Genomic DNA, 12,869 nt, shown 5'->3' on the forward strand with positions numbered 1-12,869 from the left:
AGCGTGTAAAGGGATCGCTTAGGAATCTTCGCAAAAGTTCACCCAATAATTGCGCCGCCTTTGTTAGAGGGAAGGGGCTTTTAGGGGGAGCGACGAATGTGTGTGCGCGAGGGAAAGTGACAGACAAAGTAGAAACGAGGAAGAAGGGACTTAGCGTCTTCAGGAGGTTTTAAGATCCGCCATTGCTGGCAGAGTGTGATGACCATCTGTGGGGTTTGTCTACTGTTATTATAAAGACTGATCATCCTTCCACCTCATAAAGAGTCCAGAGCATCTGGCGTCAATGTACGCAAAAACAATAACCTGCGGTACGCACTTTCGAAAGCAAAGTTTGGCTCCTTACGACGTTGCGATTGTAGTGTAGGCTACTTCATTTATACAATCGGAAATGCTGCAAGTAATGAGCTTTGTCGAGAAAAAGAAAATCAAATGACACATTCATGCTTTAACCTGTGGCGTATGTATATTTTGGTGAAAATAAAAAATCTGAAAAATTTGATTACATTTAAATAAATATTTAATTATTAATAAACTACTGAAATGCAAATTAGTAGTTAAATGTTGGATGACAACCCCAAAAAAGCATTCAAAACCTAAAATGTTATGGGTAAAACAATAAAAAAAGTTCCCTTAAATGTTTAAGGAAAAAATCATCAAACTTATGTTGTAAAGTCATTTAATAATCCGATAAGGCACCACCTGAGGTCATGGGAAGGCTAACAAAGAACCGGTGATAAATGAATCTATTAGAAATTAATCTATCAATAAATCCAACGTGACATGAGATCAATCATATGACAAGTGAAAGCCCCGGGGGGAAAGAAAAAAGAAAATGTTTCAAGTGAAAAGCCTTCTGGTATACAGCCAGTTGCATGAGAAGATTGTGGCTGTGTTTCAATACCTAGTGAGTTGCCTACCTTTGAATCATTGGTCATTATTTTCCTGTTTATTGCTGTGAAGATGCTTTGAAACAATATGTATTGTATAAAGCGCTATATATATATATATATATATATATATATATATATATATATATATATATAAAGCATTTATTTTGGACACCATAGGCGCGTTATGAACATTACTCAAAACGATGCACGCACATGCTACCTAGGTAGGGAGCTCACAAGGATTTGACACACAGCCTATGAGAGAAAGTGTCTTGTCAACACTGCTATAAGGAAGCAAAATGAAAGAACATTCATTGTTTTAGCTCAACTAAAGATGCTTTTTGATTATTCTTGCCTAGACAGCATCACTGGCAGTATTATGAACATTATTCAAAATGATGCCCTCAAAAATGCTCTCTAGTTCACTAGGTTTTAAGGCAGTCTATGAAACAATAGGTACTGACAACATTTGTATACAGTTAACAAGTAAAAAGCATCATGTTACTGAAACGTAAATAAACGATGTAATTTAAACGGCTTTAGTCTTGTGTGTTTCGCGCTCTGGAGCGCGCGTCCGCGTGTGTGTGAGTGTCTGCACTCCGTTTGTGTGAGTGTGTGTCCGTTTGTCTATGAGATATTATGGGTTCATAGGAAGTTCAACCGATATTCGGATCCAAAGCAGCACATCTATCCAAAATCACTCCGCATTTCCTCTCAGTGTATTTACAGAAACGCGTCACGCTTCGATTCCCAACAAAATCTAGCAAAAGTTTGAACTTTTAAACTTTGACGTCCAAAACAACTATTTAACGTGTAAATAAATATAATCACACTAGTTTAAAATGAAAATAAGGTTCATTTTACTTCATTATATGAACAGCAACCATTGACAAAAACAGTAAATTAACATTATAAATAGGCCAAGAAGTGAGCCTTGCCTAAACTCTAATTCAATATATTTAAAAGCGAAACGGCATATACCTATTGTAAGAGAAAACCTGAAAATATAAAGTGAACTTATATTGTTTTTTTTTAGAATATTTACATATTTTTATTCGCAAACGAGACAAAAAAATATATATATCTATTGATTAAGACCATGATTTTTACGTATAACGTATAACAGACGTTACAGGGGTTACACAAGGTTCACTACTCGGTCCGTTTATAATGCTAAAACGTTACGATTTTCAAGCATACCGTTCATTTGGTGATGCAAAACGAACGCTGTTTACATTCAAAACAAGCGTGTTTACGTTTATTTAAACGTGAAATAGTTCGTTGTACTTGAAAGTTTAAAAACTTTCTCCGGATTTTGTCGGGAACCGAAGCGTATCCTTTTGCAGCGTATCAAAGCATCATTCTCTGATATTACACATCCTCTTTCCAAGACAGCGGTATGACTTTCATCATACTGTTTCACAAGATAAAAAGAGGTTCATTCAGATACAAATTCGTACGCTCGTGAGCCTAAAACGCGGATGAATAGCAATATTCATGTCGGGATAAATGTGAAATGATAGGTGTCAAGTTGAATCTTACCCGCAGCCCTTTTGGGTGCTTGCTGTTTCCTCCTTGGCATGTTCAACTCTCTTTTAGTTCACGTACAGTGAAATTGAGCCCAGGTGAATTCAGTATAAGCGCTCTGATATAGTCCATACACACGCAATAGCGACTCTCTAATGCACTTCAGTTCCGTACAATCCAGTTTTTCAGAAACGCTGTCCAGAAATCAGGTGTCTCTATTTTAATATACCTCTCCTTCCTAGATAGACAGATCTATGGCGGATTGTTTTGCTTTGCTTTTCTTTCCGTCTCTTCTTCTTCTTTTCTTTTTTTGTTTCCAAAGCCAAAAGGACGAACGCTGTCAATCGCTTAGACTCCCGGTCTCGTATGAAACGTAGTAGGAAAAGGGCAGAAAAAATAGTGTATATCACACACACACGGCGATGCCAGCAGCAAACATCGATCCATAGAACAAACTGAACATTAAAAACTCCTCCTCCTCCTCCTCCTCCTCTGGACTTGATGATGGCAGCGAGACATTTGTTACACTAGATAACCACGAGTTTATTAAAGAGACAGAGGCCGGAGAAAACATGAGACAGCCCACAAGACCAGCCTCATACTGTCTCTCTGCCGCTTTAGGCTCGAGTTTACAGAGATGCTGAGAACTGAGCGCGTGAAATAATGAATGCTTCAGAGTAATGACACAGTGCACAGTAATAATGAATAACATGCATGCAATATGTAATTATTTTTAGTAGCTGCCAGAAATTAGATATAATTGCCATTGCTGTGGTAATTACTTACATTAACATGTATATATGTGGAAGTGTATGCTTAAAAAAGACAGAGACAAAAATGTAAATGCTATACCTGGAAAGAAGTCATGTGAGAATAAAGGGAAACAAAAAATACTTAGTGAATATTATTTTAGTAGCTGCTAGAAATTAAACATTATTGTTGTTGTAATCAATTAGTCTGCTTTAGCGATGACATGTTATAGGTATGACTGTTGTGTACAGTATATACAGTTTCCAGAGATGTTTATAAAGACATTAAGAGGAATTTAAGCGTTAAATAGACAATAAAGGCATTGTGTGAAAACAAAGAAATGTTTACGTTATAGTGTAGGGTATACGTTCTGATAATTAATGAACAACATATATGCAAAATGTAATTATGTTCAGTAGCTGCTAGAAATGAGGCATAATTATTGTCACTGCTATTGTAATTAATTAAATTATGGCATGTTATATGGATCAATGACGTGACGCGTCATTTTTTTGTCCAAAGGCCTTAATAATAATAGAAAACAGAGATATGACATCTAAAGTATGTAAGGTAGTACAACTAGATCTCTTTTATTGAATCCAAAAGATTTTGATTATATTTTGCTACATATAAAGGTATTTTAAAGATTTTGAAGTGTCAAAAGGTCATTTGGTTTAACCGTCCAAAGGCCAATACAGCCATTTCATTAGTGATTCAAATATCTTAAAATGTAATAAATGTATATATATTTTTTTTATTCTGGAATGATTTTATAACATCATATATCAACAAAGTGCAAAATGTTAAAAAAATTATGTATAGAAGTCGTTTCTGTTATGAGAAAGAATGTCAGGAAAAATAAATTTCATTGATGTCATTCGGAGTAACCAATATAAAGGTACCATTTTGGATCAAGTCATGCGTTCAATATCATGTGACAGGATGTGACATCATTCAAACGCCTGCAAAGGACCACATGGTTGTGAAGCAAAGTTACTAACTCTCTCTTAACTATTTAAACAATTCATGTTTTCACTTGCTCATATGCATGTCCTGAAACATCAGGTCATTCGGTACAACCGCTATAAAACATGGAAAATGTTGTAATATTTTAAAAACTTGTACTAAATATAAAATGTTTGATTGTCCTTTTGCTAGCTAGCTAGATATCAGCCTGTTAGCACTGTTTGAAAATATCGTCATTCACTATAACCAAAAGTGTCATTCGGTAAAACCAAAATTTTGGTTAAACTGAATGACTTCTTTGGTAAAAAAAAATGACAAAAGCAGTGTTAATTAATTATAAAAACCACATAATCTCATTGTTAACACTTAATATAACTTCAAAATTAATGTCAATGTTTTGAAATTAAATAAATAAGCTTTCCATTGATGTATGGTTTGTTATGATAGAACAATTTTTGGCCGAGATACAACTACTGTATTTGAAAATCTGGAATCTGAGGCTGCAAAAAAATCAAAATATTGAAAAAAATCACCTTTAAAGTTGTCCAAATGAAGTCCTTAGCAATGCATATCCACTCAAAAAAAATTTTTTATATATATATATATACTTACGGTAGGAAATTTACAAAATATCCTCATGGAGCATGATCTTTACTTAATATCCTAATGATTTTTGACATAAAAGAAAAATCGATAATTTTGACCAAAAAAATCTATTGTTGGCTATTGCTACAAATATACCCGTGTGACTTATGACTGGTTTTGTGGTCCAAGGTCACATATGAATAACCTAAACACCGCAATGCAATTTTTGAATATAATTTCCAGATAATTTCCAGCTAAAAAATAAGTAAATGATTAAAAAATAAAAAATACAATAAAATAAAAAATAGTTTGTAAACTGATTTTACATTGTCCATGTTACACATATTGCTAATTATTCTGCTTATAAAGTGTATAAGCAATTATACATTAAAAACATGTTCATTATATTACTCAGCACATGCTTATGCAATACACGGTATCATGAACACTGTAATGGGTGACCATGTTTTCAGAAATGTGTGGTTTTGAAAAGGCCTATGAAGTCATATTTTATCAGAACTGATGAACACAATAGCAGAGTGATCTCATCCCATCGCATCAGTCATCTCAATGTCAAAAAGAGGCCAGATTTACCGAAATTCACAAGCGTTTGATTTAAACTGAAACCATAGAAACATTAAAATCTTTCAGCTGAAAAAAAAAACCCTTTATGATGTCATAGTAACAGCAACAATGAGCGGCACACAATGAGCGGCACCGTACATTGTTCGGCACAGCTTCATTACAGCGTAACTGTAGTCCTACAAGGTGAAGCAGAATGGTTTGCCTTTCTGAAGCTCTCCAGTGTCTCACCATTTGTGTCCCGACCTCTCACCATCTCTGATTATTGAGGTCACCGATAAACAAATGAGTGGCCATTACTCACAGACTACAGATGACCTCAGCGCACACGCCCCCTCCCACCATTGCTGTGTGATAAATGATCCCGCTGTCATACAGAGAGATGATGCTGCCTTTGTTAATCTGTTATGTGGTGACGTTACTCGATCCTTCTGTTTTCTAGCCCGCCTTTCTCCCTCTCCTCGCGCTGATGTGCGGATGCCAGTCACCGTGCGATGATGGCAGAGACCTCCCGTGAACTTGACATGAACTCCGCCGATCAATCAGTGTTGAGCTTCCACTTTGACCATACCTGTCTGACAGCTTTTAACACCCTCTGTGTATAAACGTTAACACACACACACACACACACACACACATACATACAGAGGGCACTATATCTCTACCTGCATGTATTGTACTGCTGGCACCTTGCCTACAACATGCACCGAACATCTCATCTTGACCAGCTTTATGTGTCTTTCACTAAGTGATTGTGTGCACACATTTTATAAGCTGTAACATAGGGGTATTTTGTCATATGCAATGTCAATGCAAAATATTACGTTAAGGTACAGTCCACAGGTGTGTTTAGACTGGTTGAGTGAATTTGAATGTAAAATAGTAGAATTAAAATGAAGTGAAATTCAAAGATCTTCCTAAAGCTGTATTTTCTTTCTAGAAAAGAAATTTGTCAAGATAGATAGATAGATAGATAGATAGATAGATGATAGACAGGCAGACAGACAGACAGACAGGCAGACAGACAGACAGGCAGACAGGCAGACAGACAGACAGACAGATAGATAGATAGATAGATAGATAGATAGATAGATAGATAGAATGATAGAACAAACAATAGGATGACGATAGAACGAATGATAGAACAATAGATATAATGATAGAATGAATGAACAAATGATAGATAGGTAGATAGATTGAACGATAGATAGATAGATAGATAGATAGATAGAACGATAGATTGAACAAACAATAGAAAGAATGATAGAACGATGATAGACAGACAGAATGACAGAATGATAAATTGAATGATAGAATAGATAGAATGATTGAACGATAGATTGAATGAGATCAAACGAACGATAGAACGAATGAACGAATGAACGATAGAACGAATGAACGATAGAACGAATGAACGACAGAACGAATGAACGACAGAACGAATGAACGACAGATTGAATGAACGATTGAATGAATGCTAGAATGATAGTTTGAACAAACGAACAATCGAACGAACGATAGAATGATAGATAGAACATAGATTGAATGATAGATTGAATGATAAAATGATAGATCGAACGACAGAACGAATAAACGATAGAATGATAGTTCGAATGAATGATAGAATGAACGAACGATAGATAGAACATAGATTGAATGATAGATAGAACAAATGAATGATAGATAGATAGAATAAAATGATAGATCAAACAACAGAATGAACGAACGATAGAATGATAGAACGCCGAATGAACAAACAAATGATAGACAGAACGATAGAATGATAGAATGAATGATAGAACGACAGAATGATAGATAGAATGAACGACAGAATGATAGAACGATAGAATGATAGAATGAACGACAGAATGATAGATAGAACGATAGAATGATAGAATGAACAACAGAATGATAGATAGAACGATAGAATGATAGAACAATAGAATAATAGATAGAATGAACAAATGAATGAATGAATGAACGACAGACAGACACAGACAGACAGACAGACAGACAGATAGATAGATAGATAGATAGATAGATAGATAGAATGACAGATAGACAGACAGACAGATGATAGATAGATAGAAAGATAGATAGAACGACAGACAGATAGACAGATGATAGATAGATAGAATGACAGACAGACAGACAGACAGATAGATAGATAGATAGACAGACAGATGATAGATAGATAGATAGATAGATAGATAGATAGATAGACAGACAGATGATAGATAGATAGATAGATAGATAGATAGATAGACAGACAGACAGATGATAGATAGATAGATAGATAGATAGATAGAATGACAGACAGACAGACAGATAGATAGATAGATAGATAGATAGATAGACAGACAGACAGATGATAGATAGATAGAATGACAGACAGACAGACAGACAGACAGATAGATGATAGATAGATAGATACTAGATAGATAGATAGATAGACAGACAGACAGATGATAGATAGATAGAATGACAGACAGACAGACAGACAGACAGATAGATGATAGATAGATAGATACTAGATAGATACATAGATAGATAGACAGACAGACAGACAGATGATAGATAGATAGAATGACAGACAGACAGACAGACAGACAGATAGATAGATAGACAGACAGACAGACAGATGATAGATAGATAGAATGACAGACAGACAGACAGACAGACAGATAGATAGATAGACAGACAGACAGACAGATGATAGATAGATAGATAGATAGATAGATAGATAGACAGACAGATGATAGATAGATAGAATGACAGACAGACAGACAGACAGACAGACAGATAGATAGATAGATAGACAGACAGACAGATGATAGATAGATAGATAGATAGACAGACAGATGATAGATAGATAGATAGATAGATAGATAGACAGATGATAGATAGATAGATAGAATGACAGACAGACAGACAGACAGACAGATAGATAGATAGATAGATAGATAGATAGACAGACAGACAGATGATAGATAGATAGAATGACAGACAGACAGACAGACAGACAGACAGATAGATGATAGATAGATAGATACTAGATAGATACATAGATAGATAGACAGACAGACAGACAGATGATAGATAGATAGATAGATAGATAGAATGAGAGACAGACAGACAGATAGATAGATAGATAGACAGACAGACAGATGATAGATAGATAGATAGATAGATAGATAGAATGACAGACAGACAGACAGACAGATAGATAGATAGATAGATAGATAGATAGACAGATGATAGATAGATAGATAGATAGATAGATAGATAGATAGATAGATAGAATGACAGACAGACAGATAGATAGATAGATAGATAGATAGATAGATAGATAGATAGAACAAACATGAGATGTTGTCGAAGCGGTGACTGTAGATGGTTATGGTTGTATCTGTACACAAGCTTTCATAACATGCTGTACACTTAATTGTGCAGTCTAAAAAAAGCCCTTGTAAGTTTGGGTTTGAAGCTGACTGACATAGCAAAATATTTGCAACTGTTGCCAATGAATGCGACACAGTGTTAATTTGCATGGTAGGGGTTTTCAATGTTTTGTTCCGCAGCTCTGGTGCAAATCGTCAGTTCTGCGCTGAGCCGAGGCGAGCTAATTAAAATGCACTCCCCATGATGAAAGAGTCAAGGCCTGGGGATTCCAAACCTGCTTCTGATTCAAAGCTGAAATTTCATGTGATACGGACAGGCGGTGATTGAAGTCTTGAGAGCTGTAATTTTCAAAGTAGAACAACAACATATGCATACTGTTAACAGCAGATGCTTAATTTGAAAATCTAATGCATATAACCCAATTAAAAGACGAGGAAAAGAACCACAAGTAAAATTAAATAGGCTGCCGTGCTGGTTTAAACCTTTCAAGACGAGTCTTTCAAGACGAGAATATTTTGCCTGATATTTTCATCAAGAATCTCAAGTAAGAGATCAATATTTCTGCACAATAATTAACATCCAGCTGCCATAATGTATTGCGCCACTTTCTATATTTCAGTTCCCGTAAATGGTTTTAATCTTGAGGAATTTGCTTTCATGAAGTCCCTTATCGAGGAAGGACAATGGAGCAAATATTTCATGAAATGTAGGACAGGTAAAAATACCGCAAACGGAGAACAAAACCTTTTCCTGAGCATATGCAAACATATTGTTTGTGTGTGTAAAGATGTGTGTTTTCACAGGATGTTGAATTAGCTGAGGGTGAACAATCGTGTGTTTCCAGTACCAGAGGCTACAATCAAAGATTTTCCTGCCTCGAGATGAAGAGAAAAACAGATAAAGAGAATCGTGGGGGGTAAAGCAGGAATCTACATTACGTTGACCAAACTACGTGTTCAGTTAAGCAAAACAAACTTCAGCTGAAGACATTAAGTACGTTTACGTGCACAATCGTACACCTTATGGCTAACAATGTAAACATGCATGATGGACCTTTGTCATAAGCTGTTTAAAAGAATAGTTGTTCAATCTCATAAACCACTGTTCAAAAGTTTAGGGTCGGTATTTTATTTTATTATTTTATTTTATTTTGTTTGTTTATTCATTTATTTTTTTCATACTTTGATGACCTTTTTTGATCCACTTCAAATGTTGACTACTATATATTTTAATTTAATTAAATAAATTTTTATTTGTTTTATTTATAATTTTTTATTTAATTTTTTATTTTATTTATTTTATTTATTTTACATTATTTATTTAATTATTTGTTTTATTTTATTGTATTTATTTATTTTTTATTTTATTTTATATTTTATATTAATTTAATTTTTATTTTTATTTTTTTATTTTATTTTAATTTAATTTTTATAATTTAATTTTATTATTTATTTTATTTATTTTTTATTTTATTTTATATTTTAATTGAATTTAATTTGTATGTATTTTATTTTATTATTTTTATTTAATTTTAATTTATTTTTTATAATTTTTTATTTTATTTTATTAATTTATTTATTTTACATTATTTATTTATTTAATTATTTATTTAATTTTATTTATTTTTTATTTTATTTTATATTAATTTAATTTTTATTATTTTATTTTATTTATTTGCATTAAATTACAATAAATTAAATAGTAAATGCTGTTCTTTTGAACTTTCTGAAGGATCATGTGACACTGAAGACTGGAGTAATGATGCTGAATATTCAGCTTTGATCACAGGAATAAATTACATTTTAAAATACATTCAAATATTTCACAATTTTTATTGTATTTTTGAGTAAATAACTGCAAAAGTCCCAGATAGATAGTCACTCTCCATTTCACACATTCATACTGGTGCAATACAAATTCTTTTAAGCAAATCTCGACAGATACACCAACATTTCGATTTTGCATAATCATGAATGCACAATTAAATTATTAAATTAAATTGCTTTTAGATCATTATCAGTATTATTGATTATGAATTAAGAATGCTTATTCTAAAGAAAACCATGTTTAAATTAGATTTTAGGTTTTTTTGGTCAGTTTTAATGTCGTAAACATGCACATACTGAATATGCCACCAGAAAGGTGTTTATATTCAGAATAATGACCTTTACCTGAAGAAATTACCACTTTTGGATTATTAACTATAATCTGAGCATGATTGTGCATTGAAATGCAGTCACTATAAAAAGGGTAGCTAAAGGATAAACAAGATTTGTGCTTGGCAATAGCATAATTTATCATCGTTTAGCTTATAAGAAATAATAACGCTAATAATAATAATTTAACTTCCTGCTGGTGGGGGGTAGTGTCAAAGTAGTTACTGTGACCCAACATGAGGCATTTTTTTACCTCAATAAGGATCCATGCTGGCGGTGTTTCCACCACTAGCACTTGACCTATTTCCTCTCATGTAATGTATCGTTAAAGCAGCCTTGTGAAATGACTTAATTATTCATGCTTGATTTCAAAGTATGGTGCTTAAGCAACGTGGCTCCACGGGAGGACTGACACACGCGACGGTGTTCGTACAAGCACACATACTGAGCGCCGTGCGGACGGGCCTGTTCACCAACACAAGCTCCGCTGTGTTCAGTCTGTAGTCGGCATTAAGGTATTAGCCCTGCTTGGAAGATAAATGCCCATGTCACACATTTTCACACACACACACACACACATACAGCATGGTCTCGGTCTATGCAGCTGACATGCACTAGGCATTATTCAAACAGAACTGGAAAATGTGATATAGTGTGGAGTGACACACATCTGAAGCACATTTGAGGAAGACTGAGTGATCTTTGAGTAATCTGTTTGAAGGAAGAATATTTTCCATATTATCCTTCTTATTTCCCACAAGTCATATTGCTCAAGAGACAGTGACCTCAAAAAGTATTTGGACACTTAAATGACACTGAATGTCCATGTATTCTATACAAAAGGAATCATGCTAGAGCTTCTCTTCACTTTTCTGAGTCACTTTTGGTCATTTTTTGTGGATGTCTCATGTTAGTTTCACTTAAAGGGATAGTTCACCCTAAAATGAAAATTCTGTCATCATTTACTTATCCTCAAGTTCTTCCTAACCTGTATGAATTTCTTTCTTCTGCTGAACAGAAAAGAAGATATTTTGAAGAATGTCGGTTACCAAACAATATCTGTTTAGTTACATATATTCTTCAAAATATCTTCTTTTGTGTTCAGCGGGAGAAAGAAATTCATACAGGTTAGGAAGAACTTGAGGGTGAGTAAATGATGACAGAATTTTCATTTTTGGGTGAACTATCCCTTTAAGTTCACAAAATAACCACAGGTATAGTTAATCATTTGAACTATAAACATATTCCACAAAGTTTGACAACCATGAAGTGTCCATTGTCTTCATTTTCAACAGTATATCAATTGCTTCTTATTCTGAAACAAAATTCATATATAGTAGTGGACAAAAGTGATGTCCAGCCTAGGAAAATTGACATCTTCACCCTTTATTAAAATTATTATAAATGTGTTAATGTTTTTGTAATCATATTGCGTAGTTATGCTTGGATTCAATTATTTTATTTGTGATAGTCACACAATGAAAAATGCCAAATTGCGCAGACATAATTTTTGGCCAGACTGTCATACAAAGAAATTATGAACACATGCAAAAACAAGAGAGAACCAGCAAAATATTAATAACTGATTATGTTGTAATCAGTGTATGCTTTTTCCTGTGAGCTTTTTGTTTTTCTGGGTTTTTTTTTTTTGCACAGTAAAACGAAACCTGTCGCTGTATTTTGCCTCTTTTTTGCCAAATAATTGTAAATACCTTAAATAAATTAAATTCCTTAACTAAGTTTAGTGTTTTTCCTTCATATTTAAAATATTTACAAATATTTTCCTCATTATTTCATGATTTAATCGAAACTGTAGGGTCATTAAAAACAAATCAAAACACTCAAATCTCATTCACACTTTCACATATTTAAATTTGTATTTTACATTATTTTTTTACCGTTACAACACATGAGAACCAATGCTTTTTTGGTATTATTAATATCAAACCTGCCACAATGTTTCATTGAATGTCATTTAAACGAAACGCTTAATTTTTGGACAAACTTTCCC

At 33.7% G+C, this 12,869-nt stretch overlaps 1 protein-coding gene across 2 annotated transcripts in view; it reads right to left on the reverse strand.

The window, feature by feature from the left end:
* Positions 1 to 12,869, reverse strand: part of LOC127505043 (teashirt homolog 2) — a 126,504-nt gene that overhangs the window by 60,935 nt on the left and 52,700 nt on the right. Inside the window, exon 1 of one of the 2 annotated variants that reach the window (XM_051880294.1) lies at positions 2,433 to 3,010. The exons of the other annotated variant lie outside the window; for it this stretch is intronic. Within the exon in view, the coding sequence (XP_051736254.1) occupies positions 2,433 to 2,472 (40 nt within the window). The 5' untranslated portion in view covers positions 2,473 to 3,010. Of the gene's footprint in view, positions 1 to 2,432; positions 3,011 to 12,869 lie in introns of those variants that run through there. 2 annotated transcript variants of the gene reach the window in all.

Source organism: Ctenopharyngodon idella, chromosome 22, assembly GCF_019924925.1.
Source record: "Ctenopharyngodon idella isolate HZGC_01 chromosome 22, HZGC01, whole genome shotgun sequence".
NCBI lineage: Eukaryota > Metazoa > Chordata > Actinopteri > Cypriniformes > Xenocyprididae > Ctenopharyngodon > Ctenopharyngodon idella.